The sequence below is a fragment of the Sciurus carolinensis genome, chromosome 2, assembly GCF_902686445.1.
Source record: "Sciurus carolinensis chromosome 2, mSciCar1.2, whole genome shotgun sequence".
Taxonomy (NCBI): Eukaryota; Metazoa; Chordata; class Mammalia; order Rodentia; family Sciuridae; genus Sciurus; species Sciurus carolinensis.
This window is the reverse complement of record NC_062214.1, coordinates 37,973,990-37,991,745: the sequence shown is the minus strand read 5'-3', so window position 1 is coordinate 37,991,745 and position 17,756 is coordinate 37,973,990. Positions and strand designations below refer to the sequence as shown.

General features: G+C 39.0%; 1 protein-coding gene across 1 annotated transcript in view; it reads right to left on the bottom strand.

The window, feature by feature from the left end:
• Positions 1-17,756, bottom strand: part of Sptlc3 (serine palmitoyltransferase long chain base subunit 3) — a 158,071-nt gene that overhangs the window by 7,726 nt on the left and 132,589 nt on the right. Inside the window, exon 10 of the mRNA XM_047541702.1 lies at positions 2,274-2,409. Within this exon, the coding sequence (XP_047397658.1) occupies positions 2,274-2,409 (136 nt within the window). The remainder of the gene's footprint in view (positions 1-2,273; positions 2,410-17,756) is intronic.

The following is a 17,756-nucleotide window of genomic DNA, read 5'->3' as shown; positions in this document are numbered from 1 at the left end:
CAATATCCATTGATAGTCAATTGAAACTAATAATCATCATTATGATAACAGAATAGTAATCATAGCAGTAATAATGGCTATCATTGATTGAATGCTTCATAGTAAACCAAGAACTATGTTAAGTGCACTATACACATTATTGATATTATTAATAACAACTAACACTGAGTGGCTCCTATGTAAGAGTCAACATGCCAGTAAAGACCGTACCTTGTTTAATCTTCATAATGATCTTAGGAAGCAGGTACTTTTTTATATCCCAATTTATACATGAGAAAACTGGGATTTCAGAACGTTGGACCACTTGTCCAAGATTCCCCAGATTCCTAAGAGGCTGTCAAAATTCTTTTATGATTCCCGAACACTTAGTATGACATAGAGCATAACTTTTACATGAGGCATACTGTATTAGTGACTTCTTGAATTGAAATGCATTTGAAGTGCTGACTCGCTATTGTGCATACAGATAACAGTTATGTACTGTATACCTTAGCAAACTAGAAAAAAGGATTTTCAGTGTTTTCAGTAGAAAGAAATTGATGTTTGAGGGGACAGACGTGTTTAACCTAATTTAAACATTAAACAATGTATACGTATACTGAAACATCACATGATACCCCATAAATATGTGCATTTTTAATATTTTATATGTCATTTTTATGTATCACTTAAAAATAGATATAATTAGTAGAAAAGGCTTTTCTTGCCTTTTTTTTTTCCTGTTCATGACTCTTCTCATTGAGTTGGTTCATTTTTCCAACATGTTGAGATCCTAATTCTGGCTCTCATCAAAGTCAAAACTACTCCTGGTGTGGTGGAGTGGTGGCGTACTCCTTTATGCCACCACTCCCACATTGTGCACTCTATCCCCAAGCAAGTTTATTTTGGGTGGCTTCTTTTGAATTAAAGATCAAATATTAGTTACAGAAGAACTAAGTTTGGAATTTTCCTTCCAGAACATGCCATTTCGCCAGTCACTTTGAGCATTTGTGAGTGAGTGTGTGTGTGTGTGTGTGTGTGTGTGTGCCTTCCAAAATCATATGGTTAAGGATATTAGACTATCTGCTACTTGGAATCACTGCCACAGAATGCCATGGTATAGAACATTTCTGTAGCACTCTATCTCTTTGGATGCTCCATGCATTGTTTTCCTGACCCAGATTTGTGAATAAAGGGACAACTGGTGGCTGGTGTGGCATGCTAAACAATTCATCTTTGTATTTTAGCTGTTTGTTACTTTGCCATGGTGAAGTGACATAAGAGCATGCTTCAAAGAATCAGTCTTAGAACTCAACCCTACTCTCCCGAGTTTTCAACAACTAGGTCCCACATCTCTTTTACTGGTACTTTTCTATTGCAAATGTTCTGTCAATCCATTCAGACCTTTAGAGAGTCAAACAGAAAGCAATGGCCTTATGTTGGAGGGGAGTTAAACTCTTTAGAATCTAGGAAATATGATGTTGAATATTACTTTCCACCCTATGCTTCGTCAAAGATACCGATAAATATTTAGGAAGATTTTTGGTTAACTTCCTTTTAATAGAGGTAATTAGTCTCACACAGGTTGAAGAATGGCTCCTGTATAAAGTTGTCTGTGCCATACTGAGAAAAAGTCATTTTTCCCCTATATATAGTTGTCGTCGATGTTCAATTTCAGAGTTGCAATCAGGGGAAAACAACCCACAATAGGTTTATAGCATAGGTACTAAAATTTGATGTTAGGAAAATGAGCTTTGGTGTGAACCTAGGTTTGGGGTTTTGCTCTTAGTTTTACTACTGTTTGATTTATATGACTTTGGGAAAGTTGTTGAACTGCCCTCAGCCTTGGCTTCCTCACACCTGAATGAGGATACCCTCTTCTGGGGATGACCATGAGAGTTCAATGGGACAAAGTCTGGTTGTTTTGATATTGATATTGAGAGAACTGAGGGCTTTGGAAGTTCTCCCCGAGAAAGACCATGGGTTAGAAGGAGGCTCAGGATCATCCTTAATTTATCATTCAGTAACTTCCCCAAAATTCCTAGAGCTGGAACAAGGTAGTAGGGAGAGAAGTGGACCTTAGCACCTGACTCCTTTATTATAAGACATGTGAAAAAATCCCTGCTATGTCTGGTATGTGGCTTCTGAGAAGTTTGTATAAGCGAATTCAGAATTTGAGTACCCCTTTCAAATGCATGATCTAATAACTGTGCAGGAAAACTTCAGAGTGTCAAGGCACCATCTGAGGTCCCTTTGGGGTTCAGGCGTGACTCTAGGAGTCCTCAGATACTTACGCTACTTTACTAGGCATGTAAAGGAGCACAGGAACAACTGGAGACTTATCATTGCCATAGATAATTAATCCTATTTCCTTGAGTTTCTCTCGGAAGTATTTTGTGTTTTTTGCAAGTTGCCGTATTCTCTGCAATCCTGAAAGGAGACAGGTGTGAAATTCATTGATTCCATTGAGGAGAGGGAAGCAAAGATCAGCTCAACTTGACAAGCATTTCTAAGTCTTTTTGTAGGTGTCCATATTAGCTGGGAGGGGTGGGTAGGGGAATAGCTCCTAGTGAGCAGGTGTGGGCACTTTTGTGTGCCTGGAAGACAGGATGGAAAAGAGGTACTGCTAGATGTTGTAAGCAAGTAAAGCCAGGCTAGGCTTCAGGGCCAATGGGAAACGGGAAATACTTATTTGGTGTGAACTCTGTGCTAAGTGCATTAAACACATTAATTTAGAAGAAGCAAGTGTGATAAGAAGTACACACACACACACACACACACACACACACACCATTTGCTGGTAAATATATTTTAACCAAATTGAGCTGGCCTATTAAATTACCCCTTATATAAGTCTCTAATCAAAGGATGATTCAACCTGGTTTTGAAAGAAGTAGAATATTCCTGGATAAAGATTACTCCAGCCGTTATCATGACTGTTTTGTGAAGCATTTGGTGGAATTAGGGAAGAAGAAAAGAAAAAAGGGGGAAAAAAGGTGGGGATATATTTCCTCAGTCAGGGGAGGGGAAAAGGATAAGACAAGAAGAAGAGTATATGTGTCCTCCATATCAAGGGTTTTTGGTGCTTCAGTTCAAAAGCTTATTCTCTGTCTCAAGTATGTGTCCCAAAGCAGGGGTCACACATGTAAGATGATAAAGGGAATTAAAGAGCAGGAGAAGTTCTGAAGACAACTGCCTACTCCAGTCCTGCATTCAAGAGGTAGGTGAATAAAGCAGCCAGAATTAGAGAGTGTGTGCTCAAGGAAAATTAAGAGGATTGAACAACTGAGTCCCCTAGAAGTCAACCCAATATTTTCATTTGATGCAGGGTTACTGTTCAGTGGAAACATTCTACTTCAGTTGTGCTGGTTGTCTGTAGCTTTCCTCCATTCTGATTGGTCAGATGTTCATTCAGATTGAACCAGAGGTCACACTCTAGAAGTTATCCAATATTTTGAACATCCACTCATGGATATTTGGAACAATCCAGGTGGAAGAAGGATAAAAATGTCAAAACCATGTCAATTGTGGCAATCTAGTACCTCCTCAGAAAATGGCCCCAGATTGTGCACAAAGGATTGAGCAGTGAGTATCTTCTGTTGAGCATCTTTCCTCCAGATCAACTGAGGAAGAAATGAAAGGACAGGGTAATCCTCAAGCTACATCTTTGTTACCATGTAAAGGAAGCATGCTTGAGAATAGTGTTGGCTCTGATGAAAGCCAAGGCACAAGAAAAGGTCTTGGGTGGCATCATTTGAATATTTGGGTTCAGCCACGCTGAGGTTAGGCCATCATTTAGATTTCCCTGTTGTGTGAACCAATAAATGTCCTTTTCTGTTACCTTCAAGCAAATGTGTCCTAAGTGACACAAGTGGCCATTAATTGGATCAGGTGGCTTAAAGGATAATAATAATATAAACAACAACAATTACAGCTCGCATGTGTCTAATGTCACCAGTGTCATCATCACTTGGCTTTTAGTAACTTATTTAATCTTTGCACCAACCATATTGAGGTAGGTACTGTAATCCTATGTTATACATGGGGGACACCAAGTAACTTACTTGAGTTCACATAGGTGGTAGATAGCCAAGCCAGAATTTAATTTAATTGGGTTCTAGAATCTGTGCTATTAATCCCTACACTATAGTTGCTCTGCCCAGGAAATGGGTGGTGGCCATATCATCTCAAATATTTTAATAAAATCTTATCTCTGCCAGTTGCTTAAATCACAATTACATGTTTGTTTGTTTATTTGTTTATTTATTTATTTTGTAATAGAGATAGTTGAGAGGTTGAAGGCTGAGAAATTTTTGACAACCTCATGTTGTAAGAGGTTGGGTAGGACATCAAGGATTAGAAGCCATGGCCTGCTAAAGGGAAGAACTGGCAAATCCCTTTCACTTTCGGTGGGGGCCTGAAGCTCTGCACCCAGAAGTAAAGATGAAATAGTAGAGTAGCCTCCAAAGACCACTTTCTTTATATGTTAGAGTGACATGTGTTCAGTAGGTTCTGTCATTCCCCAAATACCTCAGATCTTCCTTTAAGAGTTTTTCTTTGCTCATTAGACCCAAATGGACTTAACCTGTGAATCTTAATTGTGCTAACAATATATGCAGAGGGTTGGAGATTATGTTGAGAAGAACATCAACCAAGGAGCACATGTTGAATGCTACAATTTTGTGCTTGTTTCTTTTCTTTTCTTTCTTTCTTTTTTATTCTTGGTCCAATTTCATCAAGTTCCAAGATAAACAAATACAACTTGGAAGCACACAAACATTGCAATGGATAATAAGAGCTGTCAGATTCATTTGTATGAACTTTTCTACCACGGAATATGGAAAACAAAGTCATGGTTTGAAAGTCTTTCATGGTCTGGAAAGATATCATTTTGCTATATTCTTTTCTGTGCTTGTTTTCTCTTTTATCCTTCCTATAACCTCGGTTTAAGGAAGATCCTTCCCCAACACTGCCAGTTCCTACCAAGCAGACCATGATTAAGAAAGTATCTGGTATACTGTATTTTCTCAGGGAAATTGGTCTTTCATTTCCATCATTCTAGCCACAGACAATGAAAAGAGGATGCCCTTGGCCTGAGTGAAGTCCATTTGGGTATTGGACAGGGAACCATGAAGTAATCAGTCAAAGGAACTTTGACAAAGACGTGATAAATATGAAGTAGACCAACCAGATCTCTGGCTAATAGAGTGTGGATGTGAAAAATTCAGTGAGAACTAATAGTTGGTAGTAAGAGTGGAAATTGAAAGACACAGAGAGAAAAGCTTATTAACAGAATCTATGAGACAGAGTAAATCATTGGTTGGCAGGAGCTATGGCAACCTATGAAGAAGAGAGTTGGGCAGTGCAAGGTTAGACAGTAGTGAGAGAAGATACAGAAAAGGCTTGTAGTCTAGTGGGGAAAGTAGACATGAATTAAATAATGACACAAATAGATATAAAACTATAATTCTAATAAGGGCTGTAAAGAAATATTACACAATGTTACAAGAGCTCACATTAGGGAGGTTGGAACAAATCTGGGACACTTAAAAAATGATATGAGCTAGAACTGAAGGAATAGCAAGAGTTAATCAAGGGAAAAAGGCAGAAAAGAGTGTGCTAGTAGAGAAAATAAATACAATGGTACCATGGTTTTTAGGAAACCAGAGTAGTTGAGAACCAAGCAACATGTGAAATGTGATTGAGTATGAAGCAAAATAAGGCTGGAAAGATGGAAGATTGTCTAAAAAAAGGGACAGGGATATGAGTCTGCAGGGGTCAAAGAATCTCATGTTTAGTGGTTGGGAAGAGGAGGCTAAACCTAAAAGGGAGACAAAACAGTACCAATCTGAGAAGAAGAAGATACATCAGAAGATGAAATCCATTGGATTTATCAATACAGCAGTCATTGAAAATCTTTACTTTAGGATTCCTGAATGGCATGTTGGCTTTACAGAAACAGTTGCAAGTATGGTATCCTTTAGGCATGTTTTAGTCAGCTTTTTCACTGCTGTGACCAAAGACCTGACGAAAAAATTTTAGAGAAGGAAAAGTTTAAGTTTATTTGACACTCACTGTTCTGAGTTCCACAGATGGCCAACTCCATTGCTCTGTGCCCAAGACGAGGCAGAACATCATGGCAGAAGGGTGTGGCAGAGGAGAGCAGCTCAGGGCAGGACGCCAGGAAGCAAAGAGAGACTTCTCCTCTTACCGAGAACAAAATATAAACTATACATAACCCAAAGGTAGGCCCCAGAGACCCACCTCCTCCAGCCACACCCTATCTGCCTACACTTAATCCAGTTAATCCCTATTAGGTGATTAATACACTGATTAGGTTAAGGCTCTCACAACCCAATCATTTCATCCCTAAACTTTCTAGCATTGTTTCACACATGAACCTTTGGGGGACATGTAATATCTAAACCATAACAATGCATATGTCCTTTTCTTTTCCCACTTACTTCTTTCAACAAAATAATAGTACATTTCTCCATTTTCCAATTCTAGACTTGCCACATAGATGTAAATGATCTGAGGGGGTGTACGACAATTTGTACAAATTCTGTTGCATAGAAACAGTCTCCTTGGTGTTTAAAAAGAGAATAATTTTGTAACATCTGAAGTGCCCCTTGGAAAGTCAGATGCGTATAGAGAGCAGTCTATTTGAAGATTAAAAACTAGAAATTAGGAAGGAGAATATTACTTAAAAAGTTCATTCATACATCAAAACTCCGTGTGGAGAGAGATAAGAACATGGGGAGGAGGGAAAGACTAGAGGCAGAAGGAAAAGATGAGTGCTGTGGTAAGATTTGTTATAAAGGTGATTGAAATGAAGGCACAGAAATACATCCCAGCCACCAAAATGTATTCCATATGTCCTGTCCCCTTGTGTGTTCGGCTCTTTTGTTGATCGTTAGCTGCAGAATGAATAGATGACTTCATCAAGCTGGTCTGATGACTCCTAAATGTTCCCCCTCTAAGACTGGAAGGATTTCCTGGCCTGGAAGTGCCTGAATGACTTAAATTGCTTTTCCCAGTGGCATTATCTTTGCACTTGCCTCTAATGACTCATCTATCATTGGGCTACTCAGCTACTTAATTGGCCCCGTCTGTCCCTCTGCCTTGATTAACCCAAGTAACTGGATCATCAACTAATGTCACCACTCCAGAGCTTCTAGATCCTTGGGAGACTTGACCAAACAGATCATAATATTGGTTCTGGGGATACCTGACTTGTAACAACTGAATGTTTTGCTGTCACTCTCTTTTCTATCTTTGAACTGGTTATTAGCACAGCATGGTTGACAAGCAGTTATGACACACTTTGTGGTCACCATGTTTCCTCATATAGGTCACTATAAATGCCTTTGAGGTCTTTGGAGTTGGCCAAGATACAGCTCCTTTCAATTACTCTATTGCTCACTCTTTAAAATTGGAAACATTTGCATTTTCTCTGAGGGCCTGGGGGCAGAGGAGAATTTGTACATATAAAACGCTACTCATCTAGACAGGATGTGGGTGATTTCATTAATTATTTTGTGCTTTGAGATCCTTGCTTGAAGAGTACTTTGCAAAAACATAAGGAATATTTGGCACAAATCCTTTTCTACAGTATTGGTCGTTGCCAGGATAGCACCTGGCCACTCAGGAGATAGGGTATGGGCAACAAATCTCCTATGAAGTGCTGAAAATTCCTAAGAGTTTCTGATTCTTCCTCCATATCGTACATGGAAGTTAGGAAAGGTCTTTACTCAGATAAGGAAATAAGAAGATTTCTTATGCAGAGCTCTGGAGAATTTATGTGTTTATTTTGCCTAATTCTGGGTTCTTTGAGGAGGCTGTTGAGTGAAATGAACAGATTTTGGAGTTAAATGGACTAGGAATCAAACTCTACCTGGAGAACTTAGAGCCTTGAAATCTCGGTACTATCTATAAAATAAGATAAGCTTATCTCCCAGGAAGATTGAAGGAATAAAGGGATTCATGCAGGAAAACTGCTTGGTACTATATCTGGCATCCAGCAAGCACTCAAAAGTTAATTATCTTTTCCAATAGAGCAGTAGCCCTCGGCATCTTCAGTGTCACCTTGGAATCATCTGGAGAGTTTGGAAAAATTCCATTGCCCAAGCTGTACCCCAAGCCACATGAATCAGGGTCTCTGCCCATGAGACTGGGCATGAATTTTGGTTTTCACAAGGTGAAATTTTTGTGGGGGAGACCTGCTCCCCTGACAGCTACCTGCTCCCAAGTACTCAACTTGAGATCGGCCCCACTGTCACCCTCACCTCTTTCATGAAGGTGGATAAAATCAAGGATGAACCCATTGCGACTGACAACCTGTATGTTGCTGTTCTTTCTGGTCAGATCTCTAGCCCTGTTGGCTTGAGAGATGGACTAGGTTAACAGAGGCCACGAGTGCTTTAACCTTCCCTCCAATGCTGTTAAAACAAAAACAGCTGGGGCAGAGGAAGGAAAACAAATAAAACACAAAGCATCTTACTACAAGCTTTGCAGTCCCCTAATAAAACAATGGTCTGTGGCGTTTCCAAAACTATGTTTGGGACGACTCAGTCTCCCAGAGGGCCAGAAGGAATTACAGACAGTGGAAACTACCAGAATGACCTGTCTTAAAAAAAGGAAGATTTCTTCCGTCAAACCATTGGTACACAAAAAAAGAGAAAGGCATTTCCCCATAAGATAATGAAAAATTCGATGAGCTCATGGGCCATTACCAGTGCCACACTCACTTTCTAATGGAGGAAACACGAATATACCCAAATGCCACAGGATGATTTAGTTTATTATTTCCTAGGCTCAAAAATGGACACACAGAAATATACACTGCTTATACCCTCCTTAAATTATTTATCACATCACTGTTGTTGGAATACAGACTAGACAATTCAAATATGCTCCTAGGCAGTTAGTTTGGAAAATGTTCTCCTTGTCTCTAGAGATGGAAAGTATCATTCCATAGAACATTTGTCAGCATTTAAGAAGTTCATATTTATGAAAAATTTATCCAGGGAAAATCAAATTGATATTAAAGAATGCCTACAGTGTTCTAAGAATGTTCTCTCCACTTCTCTGCACATTGTGCCCTTGGCTGCTCCCCCTGGCAAGGTGTTGGGGTGCTGGGGAGAGATCTGTGAGTAAAATTTCAGTGTGGCAGCAGGAACCCAGAGTCTGTTATTTTAAGTACTGGACACCAGACAGGACATTGTGTTTCCAACACACTCAGGGGCAGAGAGATCTCAGTAAAGATCAAGAGGCTATAGAGCGGTGAGAATCATAAGAATCACATTAGCAGTGACAAGCTTCCCAGTGGGGTGGAGAAAACAGCATTTGGAGTGGTTTGCTGAGAGGAACGCACATTTTTATCAGGCATTGAAGCTCTCCCTTTTGATGTTAGGATTCCAAGGTTACGGCATGTTTTATAGTCACATACACATGTTCCAAGGGCTCTCCAGGCTGCTCAGTCATGCCCTGTGGAATGCATGCAGGAGCTGGCTGGTCATCAGGGTGGGTGGCTGGATGTCTGCGTGGACAAATTTCAAGGGCTTTGAAGACAACCCTACCTTCACTTCCCCATCAGTTGCTCAACAACAACGTTAGGGATTTAATCCACAAGGCAGGGTAAGAAAAGACATCACTTGCATATCTACTGGAAGCTGGCAAATGATGTTTTGGGGTCCCCATTACAGATGAGGAAACTGAGACTTGGAGATCAGGAAAGCATTATTCAGATGATCTGGAAATGGGCTGTGCCCAAGACACAGTCTGCCCTTTGGAAATGCTGGCTAATTCATTCAGTATGATCTATGAATCCTTTGATTCACGGATACATACATTTCACACATGAAAACTACTATGTACAGGAGCCAGGCTAGCTGTGCAGGTGGGAGTAGAAGATGAAAATATTCTGAAGACCGTTTAGAAAGAAATATTCTAATAGAAGACAGTATAAATATCCAATACTATACCACCAAAATAAGTACCCTAAAACAGATATAAATATTCCTACTGCTTTGTTTCATGAATACTTATTGAATGAATGATGGGGCTTAATATTCATTTGCATTTCAGCAGAGAACAATTTCTTAGCAAGTCACCAGTAATGGAATTTTACACATTAAAGGAGGTAATTTGGGAGAAAAGCCTTCTGGAAACCCTTGTAAATCAGTGATTCTTAAGCAGAGGGATACACCAGAACCTTCTGGAATGTTTTAAAGTTTATTTTATTTAATTTTTAGAATACACACATTAACCTCCCTCTGCATATATTCTGTTCTAGAAGGGATGTTTATAAACAACTCTCTGGGCAATTATAGTGTGTACCCCAGTTAAGAACAATTGCTCAAAGTATAAATTATATCAAGGTGGTTGAATCTATACAGGTAATGATTGGTCATAATTGAAGACATTCTGTGGTAAAGAATTTTTGCTATCCATCAACATGATCCTTGTCAGGTTCCATCTGTCCCTTTTTCTATGAAGATGAGCAAGTCACTCATCATCTCTGAGCCTCAATTTACTATTAGATGGGGATGACAGTAATAGGAGCTCCACGTATTTCCCAGGACTTTGGCGAGGAGGATTAATTTAGCATCTGCTTATTTAGGGCTCCTTATGTGCAGGCTGATGTGTTCAGCAGAGGATTGAAAGATGAACATGTTTCACTATTTTAAAGAAGCTTATAAACTATAAAATGTAATACAATCATAACAGAAGTTGGAAAATCAAGTGCCTCATGAAAGAAGTACTGAGGGTTTAGAGTAGAGACCTGGAAGTGGTTAGTTCGTGTCTTGGGCACATAAGTTTAGTGGGTGTTACAGCAGGAACAGTGACTCACTTGCCTAGAACATTTGGATTGGAGTCATGTAAAGATTATGGAGTCAGATCAATGGGAGCTGCCAATTCCACCCTGAGAGTCAGAATTTGGAGATGGGCAGTAGGAAGCAAAGACAGCATCATAAGCTAAAATGGCATGTTCTGAGGGGGTTTAGGAAGATGAAGTTCATAGTGTGTAGTGCATGGATTCAGAGAAGGGAAAACCAGCAGTACAAGCTGAACAGCCAGAGTGGTGTAAATGTCCAAAGTAGGTGAGGAGATAGTGTCAATGATTCTTTTGATTTCTACCAGAGGCACAAATCCTGGGCTGGGTAACCCAGTTAATAGGTCCCTTGAAAGAACTCTGAGAACTCATGTAAAGGAAGGCCACCAGCAGACCCTCTTTGGGGCAGCCACCTACATAATTAAGCATTATGTTTCTAAAGCTCTTGCTTGGGAGGACTGCACTGCAGAAGCTCCAGAAGGAGTGGGTTGTGGGGAGAACAGATGGAAAGACCTTTACTTTGGCTTTAAACAACAGTACCACAGACAGGTGATCAAGGATGGGGTGAACCTAATTTCCTGGGTTCAATATCAACACTATCCCCTTGGCAAGGTACTTCATCTTTCTGTAACTTGGGTTTTTCAGGGGTAAAATGGGAATGATGATGATGATGATGATGATGAATAATTCCCATTTAATACTACAATTAAGTATTAATATTAAGCATGCAATTGAGTGATGGGCACACAATAAATTCAGTGTTATAAAAATTTTAAAATATGTTTTTATATAATGGATTTCAATTAACATTTCATTTGAAAAAATTCTAAGTTTCAAAAATATTAAAACCATTAGGGGGTGGCGGTTTTGGTTCAGTGGTAGAGGGCTTGCCTAGCACGAGTGAGGCCCTGGGTTCCATCCTCAGAAACACATAAAAAATAAATAAGTATTGTGTTCACCTACAACTAAAAAATAACATTTAAAAACAAAAACATGAAATATTACAATCATTAATCTGAACAAAATCCTGACTGCTTGACTTAGATTTGCTCTCTAAAGTTGGTCCTGTAGTCAATGTTATCAGTTTATCAGGCTGCCCTCTGTGCCAATATCTTCCTATCTCTCAGAGTTAATCGTTCATAGGAATAACTTTTGTCCTAAGTGCTCAGGTTGAGCCAGATGATCACTGAGAATCTGACTACATAAAGTTCTCCTACTTCACATGGGGTGCAAGCTTTAGAAACATGAACCAATAGCACCTGACACAAGTGCTATTCTGCAATAAATAACAGACAGCAAGATCAGCTTGATGACGTGGGTGGATATGTGTAGAGGGGACTCAGCTCTTCCTGAAGAAAGAGATTCAAAGAGAGAGAGAGGAAGGGATTTGATGGGAGGGAGACTCCATTGCTGGCTTTGGCAATGGTGGGTCAATGGTGAAGAATGAGAGTGGACCTGACTGACAATCAGCAAGGACCTGGGGACCTCAGTCCTACACCACCAAAGAATTGAATTTTGTCACAACCAGGTGAGCTTGGAAGAAGAGTTGAGTTTCAGATGAAGGCATAGCTGCTGACACTTTGATTTCAGCCTCATGAGAATCTGAGCAGAGAACACCCTGTCCCCAGACTCCCAACACAAAGAAACTGATAATAAATGGGCATTGTTTAAGCCTCTGTTTGTGGTCATTTGTTATGCAGAATAGAAAGCAAAAACATTCCCTCTAGCCTAAACACACACATGCAGGATTCCACCTGCTAAATCCTCCCCAGCTGTGACAGTTGAGGTACCTGGTTTTCCTAACAAAATACTCCAAACCAGAGTGGGGTTTGCTACTTAGTTGAAACTGAGCCCATAATGGGAAAAAAACAAAGAATAATGTGCAAAACCAGCTCTGGGAGATGCCACAGATGGAATTGAGTTCTTTCCTTCTCCAGTTGTACTGAGGTCGCATGGAATTCCAGGCATGTTTACCTCACAACTCTCCCACCTCAGAGGCCATCCACACAGAGGAGACAACTGAGAAGAGGAGTCATGATGTATAAAGATCTTGTTTGCAAGATGGCTGGAAGGAAGTGGCCACACTATCCTTCGTCCCACATGCCATCTAAAAAATCAAACAGATTTTCTTTACACTCTTGCTGGGGAAAAAATTTTAAAGGACTCCAAGCAAGTACAGAATTTTCTGGACTGCCATAAAATCCTACTCCTGGCTAACTTTTAAGATGAAGCAAATGAAGGGGTGGAAGATTCTGGAACAAACTTGCCAGTCATTTTTCTACAATCAGGCCAATGTCCCCTCCTAGCTAGAGTTTAGTTTGTTGGTTAATTTTGTGTTTGTTGGACAAACCCAAGTTGTCCTACATGCATTTAAGAAGCTACAGGGCAGGGAGGCAATGCTTGTCACCTTGATTGCTAACCCTGACCTTAGTTTTTCACACACAAAAAGACCAGGTAGATTTTTTTTTTAACCCCCCAGCACAGGTGATTAATCATGGGCCCAGGCAGGCCCTCAGTTGAAAGCCAGTGGAGCGTAGCACCTGACATCTGTTTTGTATTAGCTATTGCTGAAATGCCAGTGGCCTGAAACCATTTAGAAAACGCAGCTCTCTGTGCCCTCTGTCTCTTTCTTGGCCTCTTTCTGTGTCTCCAGCTGGTAACCAAGTGGCAAATATATTTAGTAAGCAGCAGTTAGCACCTCTCACAAAAATACCAGGGGCCTTTGATGCCAGGGACCTCAGATGGTGCATTTTAGGTGGAATTATCTGTGGATGCCACTTGTATTCAACAAGGGACCTCAGAGGGACAGGATTAATCCTCCCTAGGAGGATTGTTGTTACTGACTTTGACAGAGAGAAAAAAAATTGGAGGAAGCCAATTTGGTATTCACGAACTCTTTGCTGTGACTAAAAAAAAAAATGAGAAATATGAAAAAATCCAAAACCTTTTAAAACTGGGTGTTTAATTATTGTTGTTGTATTGCTTTGATTGCAGTCCTTTGTACTTCCTCAGAGGAGCCACAGAATTTCTATTGAAGAGTAAAATTCTGCAATAAATAACAGACACCCAGATCAGCTTGATGATGTGGGTGGATATGTGTAGTTTGCATCCCCCAAACAGCTGGCATTGAAGAAAAGCAGTGCCTGGTGAAAGAAGTTTGTGACTGTATCTGATGTCAAAAATAAACAGTAGGAAAGCAAGAAAATTCCTCTCTTGAGAGCTAATTGCTGTCACCCAATGTACTCCTTTCTCCTCCAACCCTCTCAATGCCCTAAATCTTCCCACTTAGTCACTCCTGGTTTTTAAACCTATCAAACTCAAGTGTAAAAATATGTGTGCCCTGTTCCAGGGACCAGAGCAAAGGTTGAAGGTCACAGCTGGAAGGGGCTGGTGCCACTTTCTCCAAGTCCACGTTGGGTTAGAAGCAGGGTCAATACCTCATCTGCCAATCTCATGATAAACTTTCACAAATGATCAGAATGAAGGAAATCATCCTTTCAAAATGAGTTTTAAATAAGGCACAGTTGTATTTTTTCAAAGTAAATACATTCCAAGTATCACTCTTTTTCCCTTTATCTTTTATCTACAGAATTTACATAAAATTGATTGAGTTTTCAAATTAATAAAGTTACTTGAAAGACACTGGCATTTTATTTGATTCCTTCTCTTAATAATTGAATGAAACCCAGAAATCTGAACTTTCAAATTAAAAAAAAAAAAGAGTCCCAGATATGGTACAATGTGAATTATGTGGCATGAACTTGTCCACCGAGATATAACAACAGAAGCACACAGCTTTTAGTGCTTCTCAAAGTAGATGAAATGTTGAAAGTGATGTTGATCAGGATTTTATTTTTATATAACTCAAGTTTGATATGGAATCTCATTCATTTCTCTGTCTGGGCTCCGAATTCAGTCTTTCCTTGTGTCTGGTTACCTCTGTCAGTCAGAGCTGGAGCTAATGTGATCCAAATCAGAGGTTCAATTCCCACTCAAGCCTGTTAGGTTTCTCTTGGTCTGCAGTCCCAAAAGAACTCAAGGAGAAATGAGTGAGAGAGTTGGGGCTAACCCCAAATAAACCCATCCAATTCAGATAATCAGCCTGTGTGTGTGTGTTTAAAAAGAAATTCATAATTTTCTAATAATGATGCCATTTTCCGTCTTACGCCTTTTGACAATAATAAAAAAAGAATCCTAGAGTTGTATGTTAATATTTCCAACATATACTTTCTCCCTTCTTCTGACCTGAACTCCAGAACTTTTAGAATTGTATGCCATTTTAATTTATTTTAGGGAAGGATTATCTTTGGGAGGATACAAAGTACACAGTATTGGTTAACTTATCAACATACTGATGTGAATACCTGCCATGTGGAAGGATAGAGTCCTGTGAAAAAGAATCCAGAAGTGAATGTAGTTAAAAGTCAGACTGATAAACCTCAGAGTCCCTATAAAAAGAAGAGATTCTCTATCACTGAGTTACATCCCCAGGATACATTCTTTTTTCTATTTCTTGTTTCTTCTTCTTCTTCTTATTTTGATTCATTGTACACAAATGGGGTACAATTTTCATTTTTATGTTTGTACATGAAGTAGAGTCACACTGAAAAAATAGAAAAAAAAATATCCTAACTCAGTGATAGAGCACCCATGAGATCAATCACCAGTACTGCAAAAAAAGTTACTAAATGTAAAATAAGGAAAAATTAGTAAAAAATAACAACAACAAAAAACATACTGGGGTTAGATTAAATGGTCCCCCCTTACTAGAGGTTACTCTTCTGTAGTTTTTGTTACCCATAGTCAACTATGGCTTGAAAATATTAAATGAAAAATTCCAGAAATAAACAATTTATAAGTTTTGAATAACTTGAAAAACTAAATAAAGAAGAGATCCATCTCTAGTCCTTTGGACTTTATTTGCTTTTGTTCTTTATTACTTTTGCTCTATTCCAGGTCAAGAGTTTATGTATTAAGTCACTATGAAAAGACTAGGGAACAGTCTAAATATATAATATACTTTTATCTTACAGTTATGTCCATCAGAAAGTCTGAGACAAGCAAGTCCTGGACTGAAGTTAACTACTGTGACGAAGACTGGTTACCTATTCACAGAACTCATGTTCTCCTCCTAAGCAGGTGATTAACTTCATTTTCCCAGATTTCTGTGTGGTTAGGCAAAGTCATGTGATTGAGTTATGGCCAATAGAATTTGGGCAGAAATGTGCCTCTCCAGTCATGGCCTATAAAAATAGCACAAAAGATCCTCTACCCTCCTTTCCCCTTTGGTAATAAACTTGAAAGCACATGTGACTCTGAAGGAACCATAAAATGGAAGGAGGCTGACTAACTTCCTGAAGGAGAACAACTGGCTCAACAGGAACACCAATTTTGGATTTTGTATGAGGAAAAAGTAAATTTCCATTGTGTAAATTCACCGATATGTTGAGTTTTCTTTGTTACAACAACCAATCCTAACAAATACTGCCCATACAAAGAAGGATACTATGACAAATTAATAAGAATTTAAAACCCTAATGCCTCTCTATCTTTTCTTTTTTATTCAAGACCTTGCACATGCTACAAAAGTGCTCTATCAATGAGCTACACCCCCAGCCCACTTCCCTTTTATTAGCTATATATTGTGAAATGTAATCTGCATTTTTCATGGGAATTTCAGTTTCTTAAGCTCTCATTACTAGTCACCAAATTAAGTCATGAAAACAAGGAGTTTCTTGATTGAAAAACATCCAAAGTACAAATCATCAAGAAGGGAGAGGAATTGGAGAGGGGATGGAAAAGATCATTTTGAATGGTTAAGAATCAATCCATTCTCTTATATGTCAGAAATATACACATCTGGACAGAGAGGATTAAACTGGTGCCCCCAGACCCTGCTGATTATTGTGCATAAAAAGTTCAAATGGACTTTGAGTTTTAGATAGAATCTTCATAGGAAATCTTAAGTGAGGGATTCAGTGAACTACTTGGATAATTAAAGGAAAAACTCCATTTTTGTTTCTGCAATTTGAGTAGCATTAGCTTGAATTATCAGTCTTCCTCACCTCACTTCTATAGCTGATGGTATAGACAAACCCTTACTGTACACAATGTAAAATTGTTCATTTAGCAAAGGCATTGAAAAGTGAATTTGAATTTTGTTCCATGCATGTATGTACCCATCCATAAGTGATTATAACTTCAATATTTGAGCCAAAATAATTTATTGACCACCTCTAAAAAAAAGTTGGAAATATTTATAAATGTTTTTTAAATTCCAAGACTTGTCCAGAAATTTTGCTTAGTCCAAAATCTAGCATTTGCTATCCATATTCATTCACGTATTTGATATTTAAAGCACAGTTAAATAATAAATCACTGTCTATTTGGAGGGCTGGATTAGGAGTGCATGTAACTAATAGGAACAAAAACCTTCAGAAACTGGAGGGGCAGCAGAGGGTTATCAAGATAGGGTTCAAAAGGATTAAGAGAGGTTTAGAAGATAAAGAATGGGTGTAGAAGGTTGTGGGAAGAGATGAGAGTCTACCAGATGGAGGACAAACCTTGAGTACACCCAGGGAGGTACAAATGCCCGGGGGATAGTTGATGAGATGTGTCCAAGCTTACACTGAATAAGGTCATTCATTCAGCCAACACACGGCTGTAAAGGAAGAGTGTTGTTTTCCCTCAATTTATCATTTAAGCCGAGGAGATCTTATTAGCAACAATGCAGGTGTAGTCTACTGAAATAAGATATTATACATTAGGAAAGAGAATTTCGTATTTATTTTCTTTAGTAAGTAAATTTCCACTGCTCTTTTCCTTTCGACAGACATTAATGGCCACTCAATTGTAAACAAAATCAAATTATTTCCATGCATGTGATAGCAAAAAATAATGCCATGACTTAGAAAGTTGGTGATTATTCCACTAGTGATAA